General features: G+C 38.7%; 1 protein-coding gene and 1 non-coding gene across 3 annotated transcripts; one reads left to right on the top strand and one right to left on the bottom strand.

The window, feature by feature from the left end:
- Positions 1–147: 147 nt before the first annotated feature.
- Positions 148–19794, bottom strand: Gorab (golgin, RAB6 interacting). Of its 2 annotated transcripts, none has more exons than XM_034513129.2 (5): positions 19630–19794; positions 12067–12428; positions 9898–9999; positions 7648–7788; positions 148–1885 (listed from the first exon to the last, which is right to left on the bottom strand). In XM_034513129.2, exons 3-5 carry the CDS (start codon positions 9951–9953, stop codon positions 1441–1443), a joined length of 642 nt encoding a protein of 213 aa, XP_034369020.1. In that variant the 5' UTR covers positions 9954–9999; positions 12067–12428; positions 19630–19794; the 3' UTR covers positions 148–1440. The 2 variants fall into 2 exon arrangements, with proteins under 2 accessions (XP_034369020.1, XP_034369019.1); XM_034513128.3 differs by having other exon boundaries at positions 12071–12428; positions 19630–19705.
- Positions 18360–18489, top strand: LOC117716680 (U6atac minor spliceosomal RNA). The gene has a single exon (XR_004607785.1). It is a non-coding gene; the product is annotated as a U6atac minor spliceosomal RNA (small nuclear RNA).
- Positions 19795–24953: the final 5159 nt, after the last annotated feature.

The following is a 24953-nucleotide window of genomic DNA, read 5'->3' on the forward strand; positions in this document are numbered from 1 at the left end:
CTGAGACAGGCAGAAACTGTAACAGAAGTACAGAACTCCGCTGGGTGAGGCAGACAGTGCATTTCTTGTGTGATCCCACACACATGCTATGTAACACAAATTCAATGGTGTGAAACAATTTTTTAGGGTAAATGAAAGAGCATACTGTAAACATATCAGACTTGTTTATTCCTTAGAAAAATAAGACTGCACTGGGCAATGAAGTTTCAAATTTGTATGTGTCTCATTCATAAATAAAAACAACACTATCGAAGTAAATGTTTGTGTTTAGAAGTCAGTAATGGAAAAATTACACTTTTGGGTTTTTGTAGCTCAGGTCATAGAAAAATACACAGCATCCTTACGATCAGAAGATGTCTTAGACAATAATTTAAAAATAGGATGTCCCTAACTTCTCTACAATGTATTATGGGAACAGCTGTCTGTATCTCCTTTAATAATAGGTCCTTTTTTATGAATGAAACATATTTTTCATTTTTTATAATTTCTGATAAATTGATCATAATTTAAGGTAATATTTGTATATTTGTGGCAAAACTAAAATATGTATAACCTTCAAATCTAGCACAATGTACCAGTCAAGTTTTCAGGAACAGGTGATTAACAAACTATGAAAGAAATTAGAAAATGGGTATTTTAACGATTTCAATGCTTTATGGCAGCAGAATCAATACCTGACATATAAATGCCCATGTTACAGAGATTAAGAGAGGGAACATACCATTGTTGGATAATCAATGACTTGCCATTTTCACAGTCACTTTAGAAACACTTTCATTGTCTAAATTCTGTCAATTCATTGATTAAGGAAAACAAAATACAGTAAAAATAAAGTTACACATACACAGTTTGTTTATGGATGTGTATCAACTAACCAAAATTCAGGTGTGAACAAGAAGCCATTTACTGGCAAATTCAAGGGAAAGTAATGTTGGCTTAGCTCGTCTGGTTCCTTCCGTCAGCTGGGATTTCCAAGCTGTGTCCAGTGGCTCTAGCAGCATCCAGATTGGCAACTCTTACCTGTTTCTCTCTTCTCCTCTCTCTATATAAGAACTTTTGTCTTTTTAATGACTGCATAGAAGGCCACACAGTCTCAATGTTCTCTCACAAGTTAAATCTGGCCAAGGGCTGAGAAGCCATGTAGTTTTTCTCCTACCACTGTGCTTGTTTTGTAGTGTTGGTGGGCAAACCCAGGGCCCCATGCAGTCCCATCCTGGGAGTCACTTATTCTAACCCAGAAACAAGGCTTGAAGGAATACCGAGGGTCAACACTCCCTAGATACGAACTGACCACAACTTGTGACTTTGGAAGGATCTGACATGCTAACATACTAACTAACACTAAGCACTGATTCAAACACAAACAAGTTTAAAGAAGTTTTATCAGAGACAGGCTAAAATTTACTCCGGAGATACGTTAACTGAAAAAGCACTGGTCCCTCATGTGGCCACAGCAGCTGAAAAGTTCTTGGCTCCTGGATCTGGGCAGTCTAGTCTATGGGGAGAGCTACTGCAACATTTGCCTGGCTTGTCTGTCTCTGGTGAAGTAGCTTGCTTTTGAGGCTCTTTGTTCTCCACAGCCAGTTCTGAAGACACACTCTCCCCATCCGGCTGAGTCAGCCTCTCTGCAGGAACCATTTGTTTGGCTGCCTCTGCTTCCTGTTCTCGAAGCAACTGTTCCACCTCCACTTCTAGCTGCAAAGCCTCCTCGTCAGCCTGCACGTCCAGCTGCCGCATCAGCTCCCCCAGCTTCTCAGCCTTTCGGAGCTCATTCTGCTGGATGATGGTACAGAGGTGTTCAGTGAGCTGCTCTTTTGTCTCGGTTTTACGCTGTAAATCCAGCTTTGCTGTAATGTACTCAGCCTCGGCCCTGTCAAAGCGCTTCCTGTAAGGACACAAATAAACATCAGTTCATCCATTCTGTCATGAAGCTTTCTCGGGGTCAGAAACAAACTCAAAATGCGAAATGAAATGCAATGAATCTATGGAACTGATACTTTAACGATAACTGACAACACCTAAGGAAAGCTAGGCTAAAAAGCTACTATCATAGCATCCTTATTTGAACTTACTGCCAATGACTCTGCTGCACTTGAGTGACAACAGGTGAAGAGAGCTCATTTGATGGCAGGTTAGTTCTGGGGCGAAGAGGGAAGCAGAGAGCTCAGCTCTGTGGCACCTGCCATGCAATGTTGTATAAACACTGCCACTCTGGCTAATTTCAGGTTACCTGTGCGACATCACTGAAAACCCAGAACCTGCTCTCTAGAGCTAGCACAAGACATTTAGTACAAGTGACTCAGATACAAGGTTGGTTAAATTCACAGGCGTCAAAACAAGAGGTGAAAAAAAGTAGGAAATTCATGGGCCAGGAGAGAAATATAAAGTTCGTAAGGAGTGAACATAAAGACAGAGAACAGTCAACTAAATGATACCAAGTAGGGCAAGAAGTAAATACCAAGAAGAGAAAGCACAGGCCAGGGGCAGTTTAGGCAAGGCTCCTCCAAGTCCACACTGACAATCTGGGCCGCAGAATTGCTGTCTGTCATGTTGGTTGTAGGATACCAAAGAGCATCACTGTGCTCTCTATTAGTGCCACCACACACTAAACTCTGACACCAAAGTCCCTCTGGACAATGCCAGCACCACAAGTACTCCTAGCTGAAAATCTCCAGGCTAAACTGTTTTCATTCCATAGAATAAAGAACAAACTATTGTTACAGGTAAAAGACATTTTATAGGCTGAGACTACAGCTCAATGGCAGAGTACTTGCCTAACATATGAGGAGGGAAGGGAGGAGAGAGGAGGGAGGGGAGGAGAGGAACTCCATTTTATGTATCTGCACAGATATAAGCTGTGTGGATGGGTAATGCCAGTCTCTTGTGAAGTAACAAAACTCTAGGAAGAAGCCACCCTGAAATCTCCCCCAACCCCTTGCATTAGATTGCTATAAGCAGTAAGGTTATCGTGTCTTCACTTTCTACATAATGTTACTTTTCTTTAGAACAAAGTAGGTTTCTTCCTCTCCTGAAAGAAAGGAAATTCCGATTTATCAACTAGTTCAATTTAATTACCACTAATATTTGTGAAGGCCTTGCTAGCTTACCAGTTTGATGATATCTTTAACTTCACTAATTCTAACATGCAGCTTTAAGTATAATTTACAGAGTAAGAAAGAACGAAACCTCCTGATATAAGAGATTCTATCTTGAGAAGACACAATGAAAATTATAAAGGCTCTGACTGTAGAGAACTGAAGGCTCAAACCTGTCCTCAGTTGTCCATTCTGTATACCCTTTTGGTCTTTGGATGCAATTATCTGGAAAGGTAGCTAAGGGAGAGAAAAATACTTTGACAGCAGGATACAAGGAGCAGTATTACGGGTAAGTCACCAGACTCACAGGCTGTTCTTAATGCTAAGAAGCCACACCATTTCTACCTGAGCTCTCCTTCACACTCATGGGCAAGAATGGCTATTGGCTATGGCTCTCCATCAGATTCATTTCACTCAATCTCTTCATACTCAGAACGAGAGCTCAGAAAGACCTTGTTCATCTCAGTTTAAATGGAGTTCTTAATGTTGTTGGTCTGTGAATGAAATGGCCTGGAATGGATCTAAATCTTTGGTATACTAACATGGTAAACATCTGTAGTGAAGTACTTGAATTTCTGCAGGAGTCAGAGAAAAGGGGTCATGCAAAGACCAAAAATGAGTAGAGCAACTCTGGTAGTTACTAAAACCAGCCTTGGGTCTATGTGCAAAACAATGACAGCAACAGAGTCACAGAGATATGTGGCCTGAGATTCAGCAGTGTAAACAGTTCAAGACTCCTTCCCAGTGCCCCCCAAACTGATTTTCCTTTCAGAGCACCCAAGTAAAAACCATCATTGCCATTTAGTGGCATTATCTAAAACTATGGTTACAGCAAATTTAGGGATCTGATATTTATAGTTTTAAAATTTACAGAGTGCTCATTTATTATACATCTTTTATTTTATTGTTTATTAATAAACATAAGAATGAATACATAGCTTTTCAGTAACTTCTCATGTTAAAAAAAACTTTATTGGGTACCTAGATTCTTTATTTCTACATTTAGTAACATAACCTGCTTATGACTGTGTTCATCTTAAAGGAAGAGCTCTGACATTATAGGTATACAAATACCTTAGCCTTTCCCCCACATTCCCTAAGTCAGTAGAGACTTACAGACTGGGGTCATGAATACTGAATTGAAATTAACATTTCAATCAGGTCCCTAGGTTACCACTGATCTGGGTTTACCCTAGATAAATCACTTAAAATTCTGTGTTTTGTTTATTTACTTAAAGTCTTTTCGGTCTAAAACAAGTACATATATTCTCCTACAGAGTGTCTCTTGTTTAAAATATTGGTTAGTTTCACAGATGACATGATTAGCCCGAGAGTCTTGTCACTCACACTGAAGCTGGGTAGAAAGGGTACCCTGGAAGAGAATAATAAGATCATTATACATTAGACAGTAAGGCACACTGAACTGGAAATGCAATTACAGAACTGTTTTGTTATTTTAAGGGTACACGGAGTGATTTAATGTTATTTAAAGATTTTAGAAACTGTCTCTTGGTATCTTTGAAGTTAAAAAAATGTTCACTTGTTAACCCTTTCTATACCACTGGGTTGCACTGATCCTCTTTTAGTTTACAGTTTTTTGTTTTTTGTTTTTTTTCTCTTTTCTGGAAAGTTCAACTGTCTGTATAAATTAACATATGATTTTTATCCTTTCTTAGAATTTCTTAAGAACAGAGGAATCATGGTTAATAAAACAGGATCTAAGAGATCCTCTCCCTCTATCTTGAAACACTGCTATTCCATCACCGCAGGAAGTTTTAGCTCTCATCTATGATAAAAAATAAACATCAAGAAAACAGAAATGACATGATAACCAAATAACTTATCATCAGTTAGTTCCATAGTGCTTAGTTCAAAGTATTATGTCTCAAGAATGTGTGATACTGCCATCTTAACATTCTTAGTTTTCTCCAAATAAAATTGAACAAGTTTTTAAATTTATTGCATATGTTGGAAATAGAGAAAATTGACAGAAAAAGGCATTTTGATGCTCTAGACAAACTCAAATATGATTGTAAGCTAAAATGCAGCTTCCTCAAAATACTAATTCTGAATCTGTGAAACTTTAGAAGTTGGTTTCTAGGGGAACAGAAGTGATTGAGGGCTTTGGGAGGAGGTATTCTGAATTCCAGTGGATCCCAATTACAATTTCATGGAACCTGTGATAAGAGAGGGCAGAGGAAATGTGGAGACAGGAGAAAACATGTGACACAGGACAGACAACTGTGGCCACAAGTTCAGGAATAGATATTGTCATCAGAGGTTAGAAAAGAAATCCATGAGTGTTTCAGAAATCATACCCCTGTTAACACATTTATGTTGGGCGTCTAGTCTTCATTCTAGAAATGTAGGCTGAGAACTTTCAGGTATGTTAAGGCATCTAACTTCTGGTAACTTTTTGGTAGTCCTAGGAAACTGAAGCAATGCAGAGTCACAGCCTGGAGTCTAAGCAGGAAAACTGATGACAGAAGTGAAGTGTCAGTATGCAGAACAGTCCACTCAAATGAATTTCTTCAATCTCATGAAGCAATGAGTGAAAATGTATTCCTAAGGATAAAAAGGAAATGCAATTTCCACATGCAACTAATCATTTCAATAGGAAACATTTATAAGTCTTTATAATTCCTCAATAACCACAAATACAGAAAATTCTGTATTAATCTTATGAATGAACCAGACACAATCCTCCTTCTAGTTAGGACTGTCTATGGCTTCTCTGATTTACCTCCAGAGTTTAGTCTTGAAAAAGAACCTCACACATTAGCACTCATTCATATAGTTATGTCAGTAACAGAATCATGTAAATGATGCCTTTAGCTTATTAATATTAAACACATGAAATAAAAATACATGATGTGAAACACTGTGTAAGAATTCTCTGCAGTTTCAATAAAAATTGGTGTTTCTACCTTCTCTATGGTTTTGAAAACTAAAACTGACGTTTCCTACCTAATATCCAATGGGGGAAAAACATCTTTCGGTAACCTGCTCAAGACAGAAGTAAAACACAGACGGAGCAGATTGTTTTTATGTATTCAGGAATACACACGCACACATAATCACACACATACACACACACACCAACAATTAATGAAAAAACAGAGGCCATGAATTTAAAAAATAGCAAGGAGGGGTATATTGGAGGGTTTGAGGAAAGAGATGGAAATACTGATGTAATTATAATCTCAAATAAAAGAAATCATTTAAAGTGTGCGCATGTACTCTCCCTTCCCCCCACTCTCTCTTTTCCTGCTGACCCAGGACTAGGATGAGAGGCTAGAGTGGTGTGAAAATGAGACCCTGGCAGCTCAGTTACAGAGAATAAGATGTGTTCAAAGTTAAGGCTGAGTTTACTTGTAACAAAATTCTAGTCACCTCCTGAACAGTAACAGAAATTGGGAACTTCTGGTTATCAGCTCCTGATGGCATTAATTTAGGCTGTCCACTAATAAAGCCAACACATAGTGTATATAGCATACAAGCAAACAACAATTACCCAAGTCACAAGGATAACCACAGGCCTCTTTTAAACACTAAACAGTGAATTAAAACTATCACCAAGCATTTCCACTTTATTAAATTGTTATATAAACATTCTGAGGCTGTGGTTTTCCCGAGACTAATGAAGCATTCTGATTGATTTCTAGTGTTACAGGGACACATACAAAGCTGAATCATTAGCACAGCATTCCCTTGTGAAGAAAAGACAAACTGCAATGATTAAAGCGATGTCACAGGGACTGAGAACCCTGAAATTGGCCCATTTTTTTGCCCTTTTATCTGTTTGTAAAGCCCATGTAATTCTTTACATGTGTTTATTCATTTTAAAAATATTCCACAATGCTTTTTTCCTTTATAAAAAAATACCAACAGTTGAAAGCCAAGGAAGCACATGACAGCAGACCATTTTGTACAAAGTATAACCAAACAAGAAAAAAAACAAACTTCACAGTTCTTAGAGGACATTAAAGAAAATATCCACAGTAGTTTTCCTTTGTACTTATAGACAGAATCTCACTTTGTACCCTAGGTTGGCCTTGAACTTGCATTGATCCTCTTGCCTCAGCCTCTTGAGTGCTGGAAATATACACATGTACCACCATTCTTAGCTTATATTCAAAAGCTTTTTCAAAATAAATTAATTTTTTTTTTACTTTGATAAAAAATAAAGTCAGAATTCGGCTCCAATTCCATAAAGGCAACATCAAAGAGTCAAAATTTTAATAGAAAGAACAAAGACTAGTTGTTAGAATCATACAGTTCTGCAGCAAGCTAATCGGGTGTATAATTCGATAGATCCTGAAATACTCAGGATCTTCAATGTTAATGTGCTGAAGGTTAATGAGAAACACTAAAATGCAGAGAGTAATTCAGGAAGTGTTGTAACAGGCCAAAGCTCCAGGCAGGTGGCCACCTGAGTCAGCAGGTTACTGATGGCATTCTCAGGAGGCTGTCCTGGTACTATGCACAAAGCCCACGGCATGGTCAGCAATGATGAGCTAGGCCAGATTGCTCAGACCTCTTATCTACTCACCGTGCATAGGAATACTCTAGGCTGGCCTGGTCAATTCTGTTCCTGAGGATTCCAATGTCAGCTGACACCATGTCATCTAAGGCCTGCAACTCCTTCTGGATCCTCTTTAGTTTTATGGTCTCGGCTTGGGTCCTCTTAGATCTGAAAATCCAGGAATGTGAGTTGGAGAAAACACTTTAACACTACATTTCCATACATGATATAAATGAAAAAGGATGGTAATTGTGTATATAATTATAGTTCACGACATTCTTTTCAAAAATTAGAAAAAAATCAGAATTGTGACAAAATAAATGCTCTGTTTTTCTTGTTTTATTAAATTTTCTATTAGTATATACTATTTTCATGAAGAAAGAACAAACTAAGATCTTTACAGAGGTCCCAGATGAACATTTATTTGTGAACTTACATCCATTCCTAAGAAGAAGTCCTGAAGGGACATGTCAGTATTCCTTCACATGGAAGTATCCAACACAGCTATTCAAAGCCCATTCTCCTTAAGTCCGCTTCATCTTCCACCCTCAGTGGACATGAAGACACAGTCTAACTATATAACATTTCCTTGTCTAAAAACATCTATGCCTTCAATTTCTTCATGCTCATCTTGTTTTTCTGGAAAATTATATACAGGCCTTTAAAATTACCCATGGTTTCAGACACTCTGTTGAAAAGCACCCCTGATTCAATCATTTATCTGTCTCCTCACCATACCCAAGTGTACACACACACACACACACACACACACACACACACACACACCAGAAACAGAGTAATCAACAGAAAAGCAAACCTTTAATCACTAATCCGCTCATTTCAAAGTCTCACACACGTTCTCTAGGGAGTAGACCCTCCTCCAGTGACACCACCCAAGTGCAGCTTACACTCTCGACTTCCTCTGCATTAGGACAGATCTCCCTTTCTGTCCACACTCACTAACCAGCACTGGTCTTACTTCAAGTACTTCACTACCCATTATTAATAACATAATCCTGTTGTATTTCCCTACATTGCTGTTTCTATCTATGTTATTCTGTCTTAAATCAACAGCAGAGAAATATGAAATCTATACACTCTTTTTCTTATAGGGGACAACATGGCCAAAGCTGGCTTTGCACTCACAATTGTCTGCCTCTACGTTCCAAGTGCCAGGATCACAGGTGCACACCACTACAGCAAGCTGAACACACCTACGTTCATTTGTAAAATCCCCACAAGCAGTCTCTACTCTTAGTAAAGACTAAGAGAATTCTTTAAAAAGCATTATCACTTGTAGGGAAAAAGATGGTATTATTAATTCATTTTGCTCTTTTCCTTGAAATATAAGTCAACTTGTGAGTTGTATCTTTATTATGCTTCATGAGAAGTTGTTCTAGAAGGGGGGAAATGCCTTTACCAAATGTCTTGCTCTCTGAGTTACCTAAGTAACTTCCTCTCACCTTCTCTACCCTTACATCAATCCTCAAGCAACACCAGTTTAACACAGGGTACCGCTGTATCGCTGTGCAGCCTGGGCTAATCTTAAACTTAAAACAATCTTCCTGTTTGGGAATTCCCTGTTGGGAATGCTGACATAGCAGGCAGGTTCCACCACTCCTTTCCGGATGACTTTAAAAGCAAAACGTCATTGAATATTTGCTCGAACTCAGTTCAATCACTACTTAATTGACACACTTAAGGCCCAGAAGAATAGAAAGTAACATGCAAAGTGCAGGAAGGGCAGCAGAAGCTGGGAAGAATGGCTTCCACAGGGAAGGCTGCAGTTGGGGCCAGGATGACATAGCACATGAGAAGAGATAAAATCAAACTTCACATGGTGTATGTGATGGCTGCTGGAAGTCACCTGTGAAACACAGTAAATTATTTAAGGTTTCCGACAGCATAGGCCCCTCTGTAGTGTACTTGTTCCTCAACATGCCTGATGCTACGATATCCAAACTAAAATCTGCATTTACTGCTCACTCATGCACACCGATACCTACTTCTGCTGCCCTGTGCCTATGTGTTAACTGATGGTTAACACTGATGCCATCTCACTTGCAGCTGACACAAGTGATTCATTATTTTTTTTTTAAAAAAAAAGCCCTCCCTAAAAGGTAGAACTAGAATTTCAGTATCATTTAAAGTGTACTATGTCTTCAAAGTAAAAGCTGCAATGAAAGAATCAGTTTATTGGGGAAGGCATGGGAGAATAAACATGAGCTCTACAGAGATGCCTGTGCTGGTCACAGGCTGCTGATGTGAATGCCTCACCTCTCCGCAATGGCTTGAGCCAAAAGGGCTTTCTTACGTTTATTTTTCTCTTCCATCAGTCGCTGTTCTTGTTGGAGGACTTCCCAACGAGATTTCTCTTGCCTGAAAAAAAGAAAAGGCACAAAAGTGAATTTATGAAAAAGACTGTTACCCAACCCCACACCTTACCATTCTGTCTCCTATACACAAAATTTAATCAGGCAAATTGCATATATTTTCTTTCAAAAATTCCCTTATAAGAAACCCATCTGCAATTCATTATTCTGTTCTAATATGAACAAAGAACATGGTCTTAAGTAAAGAGGCTTCCATAACTTGGACCTTTGAAATCTATATATGTGTATAATCTAGGAACCCACAAACTAGAAGTGCAAGTACTGTGACATTCTTTTCGGAGTACAAAGAAATACGTGCCTGGTTAATAACATATGTAAAATGGAAGTCAAAGTATATTGGTATGAGATTGATGTCATGTTTTACTTTCTAGAATTTTCTTTATGAAAAGTCTAGATTCCCTCAACATATTAACATAACAGCCAGTTTGTTTATGTTTTCTTTCATTTTGCTCATTATTCTCCAAATTTAAAAAAAAAAAAAAAGGTTAATACAGGTTTTTAACTAAACAGAATTATATCACTTTGCCCTTGCTTTTCCTCCCTCCAACCCCTCCCGATCTCCATTTAAGTTGATAGCCTTTATTGTTACATACACATGTATGAATATATAATACAAATATGAGTCCCTTATCTCCAACTCTTAGTTTTAAATGAGCATTTGGCTGAGCTAAAGGCAAGTGTAATACAGTAAAACAGAAAGTCAAAGGTCTTAAAACACGCACTGTATCTCCTAACATGTCCGGCTCTGAGAAAGGTGCATGCACATTTCAACAGGCATAAAGCTATCAACTGAAAGAGGTCACAGCAATGATCTTTCTTCCTCCTGCTGGCATCTGTCCAGCCCATCCAGTCTTTCTCTCCTAACCCTGCCTCCACCGAGGTCAGCATCAGCCCTTCCTCACAATTCCACTCCACAGGCACTTCAGGCCCACGTCACCTGGGTCCCTCTCCCAAACTGTACAGACACCTGTCATTTCTCTCATCACGACTTTGACCAGGATATTTTCCCCTTGGAGCTCTGGTACTATGCCACACCAGGAAGCAGCCTCCCTGCTAGCCCTGCTCTCTTTCACTTCTCTGTTATTCTTTAGCCTTTGCCTCTCTCAGAAAACTGAGACGTCATCATAGAACACTGCAGGACACAGCTCTCCTTTCCCAAGCTTATCATTTCAAGATTCTTACTTTTTAAAATCAGTGTTTCCTCAAATTACTGTCTCTTTGGATGCCCCAAAGTATCTAAAACTCCAATGAAATCTACTGACTGTCCACCACAAGCACAAATTCAAAGCCTTCCTGAGATATACTGAGGCTCTGTTGTAAAAACAAAAACCAAGCAAACAAACTTAATTCATGCAATTTTATGTATCTCATTAAAATAAATTCTGTCACCAGACTCTCGTAGACAGGACTCTCATGACACAAAAGCTGGGCCACCAGAGATGAGGAATATATCTGATATTGGGAAAAACATAAGACACTTTGGAAAAATTCAGAAAAAGAGAAACAAAACCAAATGCCATCTTTTCTTTTTTTTCCATTACTAAGAATTCACAAGTTAGAAAATGGAAATTTCTATATGGGTAGAGCTTAACTCTATAGGTTCTAATACAAAGCTATCTCAACTGTTACTCACTGGCTGTGTATGTTAGCTTTAGGGAGACAGTCCCCAGTCTGCGGCTGTGCCTGTGCGTGTATGTGTACATTTGAGAACGCTCTTGCTATATATACTGCTATATATACAGCCCAGGACTCACTATGCAGGTCACTGTGGTCTCAAGACCTGACAGCTCCTTCCTCAGCCCAAGTGCTAGCCTTAATGGAATGTGGCTTGTGTCTAGTGTTAAGAAAATTGTATCTTTTCTAAGTCCTAAATAACTCCTCTATAAGGTTAAAAACAATACGCATGAATTTTAAGGCTGTTGTTAAGAGTAAATGACAAAATAAAATATTTAGCTCCTAATATATTTAGGTGGTAGATTCTAGGAAAAACCTCCACAAACTGTATTTTTTCCAAGTTCCTGGGAGGAAAAGATGAAAAGTCTCATAGACTTACTAACAATTCCATTTTCTTCTTCTCCACTTTGCAATCTGGCTTTGGAGTCTGAACCTCAGCACTTCTGTGTCCATGGTGGGAATTCCCAAGCCCTGGTTCTTGTGACTGGCTTTCAACACCGTGTGGCTTTCCATCACCAGAGGAAGAGGCCAGTGTGCAGGGATTGGAGGCAGCAGGGGAAGAAGGGCGTGGTTTTTGACTGTCAGCTCTCTGTTTGGGTGTAGACAGCAGCTGCTCTGGAAGCAACGAGGCTGCTCCATCTTGAAGGCCCAGCTTTTGGCTCTGCTCTAGTAAGGCTTTTTCTCGCTGAAGCTGTTGTCGAGTTTTTTTCACAGGGAGACGGCGCTGAGGTTCAAACAGATCTGCATAAAAGAGAGCGAATGAAGTGTGCTTGTTGATCAACAAATAATGATCATTTCTCTAAAAATATAAAGTAGTGACATTAAACTTTTGTAATTCCAGGGGCCCCTCCCTCCCATCCTCTATCTTGAAAACCCAGGAAAAGTCAGCCATCTTCCTGGCACAACAGTTCTTATATCACACTGTTAATATTTAACAAAACCAGCCCAGTTCTTAGTTCATCTTTATAGGAAATTACTTCATGACTAAGGTCCAAGGACGCAAGGCAAAGTCTATGAGAGAATTGACTAATTGTGATGAAACTAAGTTGCCAATTGAATTGTTGGATTGATTCAGGGTTTTTTGGTTTTGTTTTGTTTTATTTTTTTAATTTTTGTTCTACAGAAACAACAATGGCTGGTTCTCACATCTGACACCTTTCCCTTGGATTCAATGCTACTTCCATCAACACTTTAGCTTACAGAGATGGGTCAAAGGCATACTCATTCACCAAACACAAGATAAGTTCTAATCAATGGATTCAAGCTAATTTTAACATCGGCCTGAAACAAACAACAGAGGAAGATAAGACAATTACAGTGATGTTGTTCTTTTTAAAACACAAATGATGCTCCTTTGAGGGACTATTTATTAGGGCAAATAATTAGAGCATTTCCCTCTCATACTACATGGTATAAAATTGTAAGTCCTTACAAGTGAGCAACTCAAACAGGGCTTTTAAGGCTGGGCATGTCACACAGTGGTGCAGCATTTCCCTAGCAAGGCCCTGAGCTCACTCCACAGCACAGCAAGAACAAAATCCAGTCAACCAAAGACTTTTCAAGTGTGATGCTTAAATTCTACACACCAACCACTGAAGTACAAGTTTACCAATTTAAACTTTGCAAAGTAAAGCTGAAAACTTTGCAATCATCAGCTTTGCTTCAGACTTGTTTGTTGGACTCAACACCTGTCATTCCAGTTATAAACTACCTGCTGTACTTAACCCATGGAGACAAGGAAAGAATGAGCTATGCATGGAAATTTTTTTTTTTTTTTAAATTTTAAAGACAGAGATAGTATTAAAAATTGTGTCCTGTGTTGGTTAATCTGAATCGTCAACTTGATGAGATTAGGAATCACCTGGGAGATAGACCTATAGGCATACAGGTTAACTGAAGTGATAAAAAACCCATTGTGAGTGACACCATTCCCTGGGCTGATTGTGTAAAAGGGAGAAAGTGAGTTGAACACAGGCATTCATTGTTCTCTGCTTTCTTTTTTTTTTAAAATTGGATATTTTATTTACATTTCAGATGTGATCCCCTTTCCCCATTTCCCTACAATCAGAAACCCCCTATCCTATCCCCCTCCTCCTGCTTCTATGAAGATGTGCCCCCACCCACGAATTCCCCCACACTGGGGCATCCAGCCTTCACTGGACCAAGGACTTCCTCTCCCACCTATGCCAACAAGGCCATCCTCCCCTACATATACAGCTGGAGCCATAGGTCCCACCCTATGTGCTCCCAGGCTGGTTGTTTAGACCCTGGGAGCTCTGGCTGGTTGGTATTGTTGCTCTCCCCATGGGGCTGCAAACCCCTTCAGCTCCTTCAGTCTTCTCTCTCACTCCTCCATTGGGAACCCTGTGATCTGTTCAATGGTTAGCTGTGAGCATCTGCCTCTGTATATGTCAGGCTCTGGCAGACCTCTAAGGAGACAGCTATATCAGGCTCCTGTCAGCATGCACTTCCTGGCATCCACATCAGCATCTGCCTTTGGTGACTGCACATGGAATAGATACCCAGGTGGAACAGTCTCCAGATACCCCCTCCTTCTGTTTGTGTCCCATACTTTGTCTCCATATTTGCTCCCATGAGTATTTTGTTACTCCTTCTAAGAAGGACTGAAGCACCCACACTTTGGTCTTCCTTGTTCATGAACTTCATGTGGTCTATGAGTTGTATCTTGGGTATTTCAAACGTTTGGGCTAATACCCAGTGAAGATGCACCAAAACCAGTCACCCCAAGCTTCTGCCTCTAGGACCTCTCCATCATGATGGCCAGTACTCTCCAACTGTGAGCCAACATAATCCTTTACCCTTAAGTTGCTTTTCTCATGGTATTTTATCACAGCCACAAGAAAAATAACTAAGACATAGACTTTCTCAGAAAATACAAAGTGCCCTCTTCCACAATAAAGATTACTGTTGGTTATTGTTCTTATTAAAAACACTAAAAATGTCACTGAGGCTGATTTGGATTTCAACTGAAAACATTAACTGAATAATTAGGAGTTCCTTTGTAACTCAGCTATGTCTATTTTACTTTATATTTTTTACAGAGCATAGATACGATGCTTAGAATGATATACTGTTCATTAGCAATCAAGGCATGTGAAAACAGAACGTGCTGTTTAAGTACTACATTCTGGAAACTTACAGCCAACAGAGGAGCGGAAATCTAGTACAAGGAGGACTAGCCACAGTAACTTCTAGTCAGCTGCTGTCATTACAGCAATTTAGGTCAATACAGCCAGACACTGATTTTCACAATTAAAAACAGGCACTTAAAAATTATTTCTATTTTTATTTATTTACTTACTTCTTTATTTATTTTGTGGTGTTGGACTGAACCCAGAACTAGTACATGCCAGGCAAGTGCTCAACCACTTAGCTCTGGCTCCAGCTCCTCAATAGCAGTTTTATATGAACTGCACGTGGTTGTGAATACACAGAACTGTAATGGACATCAAAACCTAGATTATGGTATAGTGGAAAGCGACTCTTAATCTGCAGTGGCGTATCCAGCTTAAAAGCCAGGCTGACGATGCAGCTCAGAGGGAAGAAACATTATGACACTTTGCGTCCAATCTTCAGAACCAGAAAGCAAAAGATATCAGAGGCCAACAAGCAGATGTTAGTTTTGTAAACATTACTAATGAATATTATTACTATTAATATTTTAAAAACTGGATAATCAAAAGCAAGGAGGGGAAAAACCCTAAAAAGTTAAATAATTTAGAAAGGGATTTTATGTATGAGTGTTTTGCACGCATGTAAGTACAGCATTTATATGTCCATCAGAGGGACCCAGAAGGGAACATCAGATCCCAAGGAACTGTAGTTTATTTAAGGATGTGAGCTGCCAAGGGGGTGCTAGGAACTGAACTCACATTCTCTGGAAGATCAGTGAGAGCTCATTACTGCTAAGTCTCTCTTCAGTCCCCGGGGAATATTTTTCGTGTGTGTGTGTGTGTGTGTGTGTGTGTGTGTGTGTGTGTGTGTGTAATTTAGCCGAGAGGCTATGCATGTGAGATCTACTGTGTGTCTTGTACTTACATCCTTCTCTCTAACCTCTGTCTCCATGTGTTGATCATTCCTTTATTGGTCTAAAAATATTTCTAAGAAGTATTAATTTCACCAAAAGCACAAGCAAGTATCTCTTCCTCGGCGTCACACTAACAATAACCACACTATTGACACTGTTACAATCATTCATTTCTAGTGCTCAGACACATCCCTCAGAGTGACAAACCAGAGTTTCCCTATCTTCTTCCCCCGAGGGACACTGAGGTTGGTTTTAGATTTACTTCTGTGAACCTGGCTGTTAGATCTCCTTACGAACTAAAGTTTGCCTTGGATATTACCCACAAACTACTGGGTGATAAAGTATAGCACGAGATGTTAAACTGCTTTCCAAAACATATTTTGTCCAGCAATGTATAATAATCCATTCTATTACTTGGTATTGTTTTGTTTAATGTTTTAACTTTGACGAACAAGAGAGCACAAGGTGGTAGGTACCTCACTGTGCTTCTGATTTCTAATGCTCTGCTCCTTGTTGATGGTTAGCATCTATTCATATTCCTTTTCTTTGAAACATTTATTATTTCTTTTATATTCACACATTACTGTTAGAGAAATGATAACTAAAGAGATAATAGTTCAATACTAGAAATGGTCATACATCTAGAAAACAAAAGTCTAAAAACAGAAAACACTCAAAATTTGTATGAGGGAAAATTCCAAAATTTGTTTCATGGCATTATGGATGGTCTAAATAAATGGAAGTGTATGCAGCCTTCCTGGTAGTGTTAATTACATGATGATAGTATCTCCAAACTGATTGATCTAAAGATTCAATGCAATTTTAATCAAATTCCTATCCCCTGAAATTTGGTAAAATTGTTTAAAAATCATTGTATAAAATGTTAAGAATAGCAAGGAAATTAGTAAATAAATCAAAAAGATGAACAAGACTCCTACTATCAAGAAGAAAAGCAGTGGGTGAGATAAATGAGCAGGTATAGGCACTTGTCAACAAGCCTGAAGACCTGAGTTCTGATTCTAGGACTCACATAGTAGAAGGAGTGAACTAACTCCTACAAGACAGCCTCTGACTGCCACACCCATGCTATGGCCAAGGGGGACATACAATAAATAAATGATCATAAAAAAATAACAAAGGACACATAGAAATAAATATTTATCTTAAAACTGACAGCATGGTTGCACTGCATTCTTCTATATTTTACATATGAACTCAGCCACAGATCATGTGTATGTACATATATACATTATACATATTTGTATGTATGTGTACATATGGCATATATTTGTATATATGTATGCCATACACTCTTCCAATCTGTACGACTGAAAATAATTCAGTTTAAGATGTCAATGACTGTGGTTGACAACCCCCCTCTCCCTGTGACACATTTTCAATTACATACAAATGTCCAATCCCTAAAACTGTATGACTTACTTTTATTAAAGTTATTTGCTAGTGAAAGCATTTAATTACCAATGTTCTATTCCAATCATTTCTTCTTCCTGCCTAAAATCACTCCCACATGACAGCATCAATAGGTAATATGGAATGACTGTGTATCAGCTTCTCCTGGCAACCCATGTTACACATGACACTAGACTGAAAAATAAACCTTCATTATTCTAAACAATTGGCTATGTTTTCAAGGTTTTTTTTTTATTGCTTCAATTAAAACTGTTCTAGCTTAATTTGTTAATTACCAGAGCTTCTGCAGGTACCTATTCCTCCCATCACACTGCCTTGCCTCTCTACCAATCAGGATTCTGTTTCACTCCTTTGATATTGTTCAGATAGTCTTAAAACATTCCTGCTTTATCTAATTTTGTTCACATATAGACTCTACTAGACCACCAGCTACTCAGCTGCCAACTTACTCCTTTCGCAAATATTAATGTAATTTATACAAACTCATTATTAATGAACGTGGCTAGTGATTAATAAGGTCTGACCAACTAACACATATTATGTATCCTCTCACCTGCTAGCAAACAAGTGATTTGTTTCTAACTTTTGAATATTATAAACAAGGTGATTAAGAACACTCTTGACTGAACATGCATTTGAGTGTCTCAAAAAGGACCCTGTACTTATTTTTGCTGGCAACAAATCCCATCTTCCTAGTTTATTAAACTGCATTCTTAACAGCTATAAGGAGGATTCGATTTCTGCAGCTTTAAAACTGGAAAACCCAAGGTAGAAGTGGTATTTTTGTGCTGATCATTGTGTTCCACTATGGCTATAAAAAGAAGAGAAGATACTTGTTCTGTTCTCACAGATGTCATAGATGAGTGATTTTATACCCACAGTCTAGCGTTTCATAACCAAGTGACAGACCTTGAAGTTTAGGTTCTCACCACCTTCTAGCCAAATCCAAATTAAGGAAATCATTTAAAATATACTTCTTAGATAACATATAGGTATCCTACATTTAACCTTTGCCTTGGTAAACTAAAGGCAACATTTCCCCTCCATGAAATACCCCCAGTGTCCATGAACTTGCTCTATGGCTACCATTTGGTCACTATCTACCACATTATTTTACAGTCTGTCTCATTAATCTACAAGGTCTGTAAAGGCAACAATGTCCTGCTCATCTTCACATCTCTAAGGCAGAAGTTATGCTTCATGACAGGCTAGCATTCCCCTTGACAAGGATGGAAGAGGCCCCCAGAACAGACAACACACTTAATTAAAAAGCAGATACTAAGAACTTGAGATTCGGACCAGCTCTAGGTGCCTGCATTTTGTACATATGTGAATGGAGAATGATTCACAGAACAAAAGAACCTGAAAACATCCAGCTGGACAGAATCAGTTGGGGGCACATCTGGTATGATAATTTCATGATAGTTTTTAAAGACTCCTGGACCAGCCCAATTTTTCCCAAATGTATATAAGGCACATTGACCCCATGTTAGTAATTTACTTCCTTTTGCACCTGTCAGCCCTAGATAATTTTCATATCGAAGTTAAAAATTGCAAGGTACCTAAGCCATATCCAAATTTCTCACAAAGGAACTATACACATGGAAGAATTTATTTAATTTTATCCTTAAATAAAGTATTTAAAAATGTTGCCAAGAGTGACAGAAAGTTCTCACAGAAGTGATGGGCACTACCAAGACTACCACAAACAATTTTGTGAAATTTCAATCACAGGTCAAGAGTGTTTTACATCATTTCCTATCAAGTACCAGAAAATTGAATTAATCAGAAGCATTATAGCAAGCCCATACAGTGACCTATAATTCCATAAGGCCCTGGGGGAGGGCACTAGATTTCAGCTGTCCTGAAGGCAGTAGAGACAGACATGTGAGTGCATTGTGCATGTGCACACAAACAGACACACACACGCACTTCAAATCTAACTTCTCAAAAAATTCTTTTGGTTTGCTGATTCCCAAGAACTGGAAAGAAATGCAAAAATCATTTGGTAGTCAGACATAAACACAATACAGATGCATCAGACATATCACTTCTTTTGCATTTATTCACTCTTATGATCCCTTTCCCAATAACTGGTTTTATAAGGTCACAATCAGGTTACTGTATATTAAGTACTATTCTTCATCCACCCTGACCACAAGTCCACAACCAATGATTTGCGCTACAGTCCTCCCTTTGGAGCCACTCAGGTGGCGGCTTCGCTTTCTCTCCCTACTCTCATTCCTTTTTACAGGAAAATATAAAATCATTAGAAAACGGATGCTAAAAGAGAAACCCTCTGGGCCCGTCCCTCTGGCCTCTGCAGCTAAGACAGCTACCTGGGGAACCCCACCATCTCTGTCCCCCTACTTACAGCTCCAGCCCCCACGCCCCCTCACTCACTCGGAAGGCCTCCAGTCCTTCAGACTCGAGACGCCACACCGGCGCGCAAATACTCCTTACCTTTATTCTGCTTTAGTCTCCTCAGTTCTTCCTCAGAGAAGCCCGCCCAATCCTGAGCCATCCGCCTAGCCCTGGGCACCCAAAGGTGCCCAAATCTCCGCGCGCAGAATGCCAACACAGCGCCACAGGCACATCCGGGTTCCTTCAGCGGACGCGTCAAACAGCCAATCAGAGCGCCGAACTGTGGTGCTAGGACCCCCCCCGGGCATACAGGGGCCAGTGCCTGTGGGCTGCCCCGAGCGATGCCTGAAGAGCTGTCTCGGCGGACCGCATAACCATGGTCTTCGCCTCCACTCACACGCCTCTGCTAAATGTTTTAGTTCTTCTTGCTCCATAACTTTTGGGAAAATGGGGGCTATGGGAATGTGAGGAAGGGCTGAGGAAAACAGGGAGGGAGGCAGTGGCAGAGAAGGCCTAAAGGGGGAGGGTCCTGTCTGACTAGCTGGGCGGAGCCTGTGTTGCCTGGGAAGTGGGCTGTACCGGAGCATCCTTGGCTTGTAGGTTCTAAGTCACGAAGAAACATGTAGTGGGCCTGAGATATAATCAATGGCCAGTTCTCTTCTAGACAATAACATCTAGCAGATCTCGATTTCTTGTTTCTTTGATGAATGAGTCTAAGTACGTAATCCTTATGCCAAGGTATTTTGCTGGTCTCCAATTCACAAGCCTCCTACCAAGTGCTAGGACTATAGAAGTGCCTAAACAAACCACTCTTAAGTTCTAAATGATGAACTTTTCTTTTGTTTAAAGCTATCTTCTTGAGCTTCCATTTCTCCGTTTTAAGTAGAATTTAGGAAATTAAAACATGCAATGCTTGTCAATGTATGCGTAGGTCAGCGTTTTTTAAACCGACTAATTTTTTTCATTAATTTTACTAAAAGTAATCAAAAAACATTACGTACTACATTGAAAATTTTAAAAAGGGGTATTAATTTTCGGCTTAAGAGTCAATATTTTTAATCTCGTTGAAATAAAGGCGTATACTGGAAAATAAAATATGAGCAGTTTAGTTTATATAAGTATCAGAAAAAAAAGTTCGACATCTTTCTTGTAATCTTTGGACTTTGAAACTTAACGGATTTTACAAATTCAAAGATGTTACACATGCTTATCTTAAAGATGAGTTTATTCTCAATACATTTAAAAGGTAAAATGCCATCCAAAAGGATTAGTTTCATTCAAGTTTTAAACATAGACTAAATACTTAAACAGGTATACATTAACTCCAGAATAGAATGCAGTAGTGAGTTCAGCTTGCCCTTTGCACACAATAACCATTTACAAGTGACCCAACAACAATCTTAAACCAATTTGTGTACTCTCGGTTACATTTTATACACACATTTTCTATGAGTTTCAAGATTAATTACTAATCTTAACAGAGTCAGTAATAATAGCATTTTAAAAGGTTTTGCCTTGCTTGTGAATGCAAATCAAGGCACCAGCAAGAGATAATAAAAAGCCAATAAAATCCATCTGCATAAAATTGTACTCCTCCCCCTACAACATTCCAAATCTCCTATTCGGTGTTCTGTTAGCCCTTCCTCAAGGAGCCCACTTTTGTCAAATGCTGTAGGATATATTGGCGGGAACTTCGCTCCAGAAGTCTTTGTTCCGTGGGAGTTCTTTGCTTGGAGTTGATTGAGTATCTCTAAGAATAGTTTTGCTGGAAGTCTCAGTCATATTAAACCAACTATATTTAAGGTGAAAATTTCCCCATTTGTGTAGTAAATCTAGATCCTACCACCATATACACCAGGGGTGTTACTGTTTCCCATACACAGAAGGCTTCCTTATTCTCCAGGGCAGTAGGTCGTGCTTTTCTAATCTTCATATATTCTCTTCTTTTCAGGCTCTTAACTAGTTGTTTCCAATTATAAGCAAGAAGTTCTGTCTTGAGTAGTTAGTTATACTTTGTAGTGTTCTCTTTTTATATTCCTTTAAGTTCCATGATGTACATATGTGTGTTTAAAGTTTTATATGTAATTCAGCATATTCATGTGTTTATAAAAGGGTATCATCTGTGACAATTTGAACTGTAATATTTTTTCCAGTTGATTCTTCATTCGATGGTTGGTGTTCTTTTAAAACCAAAAATCTGGACCCAGATATGGTATTTCATCCCTATAGTTCCAGCACTCAAGAGGCTGTGGCATGAATTTGAAGACAGTCTGGGTTACACAGTGAATTACAGACCAGCCTGGATGCAATGTGAGACCCAGTGTAAAACAATAAAAATAAATAAATATTTTTAAAAACCTAATTGTGTTTCTAGCCTATTTATGAAATGGAGCTGCCTGGCTGGCTCAGGAGGTTGTGGTACTTGCTGTGGAAAACTGGCATCAAAAGTTCAATTCCTGGTACCCCATCTAAAGGTGAATGGAGAGAAGTTAGTACATAGAGTGGGGCTCAGACTTCCATCCACATGCTGTTGTATACACACCGCACGTAACCCTCTCACACATAATGGTAACCTTTACAATATGTGAAATAACATCCTACTTCATTTTGAGTAAAATCCCAGTTCCTCCAGGATCCTCTGTCATTGGCATCTGCCTCCTTCTATAATAAGCTGTCTTTTTTCACTCTCCTTACACTCCAGTCAGACTGGATTTTCTTGGGCTTTGGAATGCATAGACTTTCTCCCTCTACTCTGCTGGTCTAGCCAGAGCATCCCCAGTCCGTGTTCCTTAAACTACTTAAACTATTCTCTTCCTCTTGTCCTTCCTGCTTAAGTTATGGTCCCCAAATCCACATAGGCTTCTTATGACCACACTATCTAAACAACATCCTCCTATTTCCTGTATTTTTTATGGCTTATACAGTACTGAGCATAATATCTAGGTGTTTTGTATTTTACATTTTTATTTTATATTCCCGTTTGATAAGTGTTCCATGGTATGAACCTTAACCCCTTATTTACCCAGCGTAAAACAGACTAACAGCTGCTAAAACTCCATATGTATCAAAAGAACAAACCTTTCTGAGTTTAACATTCATTTGTAACATTTCCACATTAAACGCGCTCATTAAATGCACTTGAGATTTCTTTCTAGAATGGATTTCTAAGGTGCTGAAAATGTGAACTACATTTTTTTTTTTATTTTCCTTGCAGCTATGAACTCTTTAGTTAATAAACACATTTTAATAAGTTGAGGAAAATCAGAAAGACCTTATTTAATTTTATTATTTTTTAAGGTGCTCATCCCATGGCTCCATGACTCCGTGAGCAGAACATCAAGGAAGTGAGATTGTGTCATAGAAGATGTTGTCCAATTCATATCAGATAGGTAGCAGAGAGGGAGACAGACACTAGAGACGTGTATAACCTTCGAGATACACCCTTAGTTATCTACTTCCCGTAACTCACCAAACCTTAAAGGTTTCCAGAACCTTCTAAAATAGTACCGCTAGCTGGAACCAAATACATGAGCATGTGAAGGACATTTTATATTTGAACCGTAAGACCCCTATAGATATAACTTTTTGTGCCCTTCATTTCTTGATGCATATTCATATTTCCAGCAAGTGTCATTTTTCTTCTGCCTTGGAGCTTTTCTATACTGCAAGTGTGATGATCTTTAAGATTGGGTCTGTGTAAAATTATTTCACTTTTATTTTTTAACAGTGCCTGTGTATGCAGTATTCTAAAATGACTCTTTGGTTTTTAAGTAAATTATAGCTGTTGTTCTATGTTCTTCTAACTTGTATTGTTTCTGGTGCAAAATCCATCATATTCCTCTTTTTTTCTTCATGCACGACACACCTTTCTCTGACTTTTAAGATCTCTCTTTTTTTTTTTTTTTTATCAGTTTTGGTAAGTTTGAAGATAACATTACCTGTTTTCATAGTTTCCAGATAATTTCATGGCTGTGTTTCTTTGAGATGCTTGGCTGTTGTGATATTATAGTTATTATCAAATTTAAAACTTTCTGGTCCTTAGTTCTTGAGGTTTTGGAGTTTGTTCTTTCTTTTCTCCTAACATGATTTCTGTTACAAACATGCTATCCTCTTTGATCTTTCCTAGAGATACTGAATGCTGTTCTAAGTTCTAATTGTTTAACATTCTTCTTTCTTTGCTTCACTTTGTATAACTTGTTTTGCTGTATCTCTATGTTTTTTATCATATTTACTATTGTCTTTAATATAACATTACTCCCATATATGGCATTTTTAAACTTACAGATGTTGTAACTTTTGTTACAGATGCTTAGTCAATTTATTTGGTATTTTCAATGACTCTTGAAGTTTTTGAACAGGGATGATAAAATTAACATCATTGTTTGCTGATTCTAACAACTGTTCTAGTGATGAGTCACTTTTAGGCGGTTAGTATTTTTTCTCATCGTGATCTATACTTCCTGCTACTTTGCATGCCCGTCAGCTTCACCTTATTAGGTACTAGCTATTTTTATGTTCCTATAAATATTTTTGGCCTTTGTAAGATCCAGTTAATTTGCTTGGGAAGAATTTTTGTCTTTTACAGTATTGTTTTTAGACTGTGTTCTAATCAGAGAAATGGTTGGCACAGATTAATTATTTCCCACCAGCAAGGAGAGAAATCTCCCCCACAGTCCTGTGATTTATAAATCCTGCACACTGGCTGATGGAAACAGGCACTTTTGTGAGTGCTATGTGTTGCACTCTGAGTCTGCTGCAGAGTTCTTTCGTTGACCTCACATGATCTCACTTGCTGGTGTCTGTCACCACTCTGCGGTTCTTTTGGGTCTCTCTCTACTTTCTGATACTTTGCTGTTCACATTCTAACCCTCTCTTCCATTCTGAGTTTCATCTTCCCAAGCAGGTGGCCCTCTGGGCTTTGCTGGACACTACATGCTCTGTGCTGCGAACAGAGAACTTTCTTACAATAGGGAACTAAGTTGATCATAGAACTTGCCATGTTCTTTTCTCATCTCTCATGTCATATAGTTTGTGTCATTAAAAGTCACTCTTTTATGAATTCTTGTTTGGTTTGGTTTGGTTTGGTTTGGTTTGGTTGTCTTGGAAGGGGGAAAGAGTGTCAGTTCAGTCCCTTTTGTCTGTTTGTTGAAGATACAGTTATAAGCACTATTTTTTATTTGTTTATTTTTAGTTATTACACAAAGTAGCAAGTGTTATGATGTATTCATATCTAATTTGCTTTTATTGATCCTTCTCTGTTTCTCCCTTATGCCCTGCCACAGTTTGGGTCCTTTATCCCCATTACTACTCTTTACACGTCCTTGTCACATTATACTTCTTTCTTCTATTTACTACCTCATGGTCTGGTCCTTTTATAGTTCCATGTGCTATATGTACACACACACAGGGTGGGGGGAGAAGAG

The sequence above is a fragment of the Arvicanthis niloticus genome, chromosome 10 (genome assembly GCF_011762505.2).
Source record: "Arvicanthis niloticus isolate mArvNil1 chromosome 10, mArvNil1.pat.X, whole genome shotgun sequence".
NCBI classification, from domain to species: domain Eukaryota; kingdom Metazoa; phylum Chordata; class Mammalia; order Rodentia; family Muridae; genus Arvicanthis; species Arvicanthis niloticus.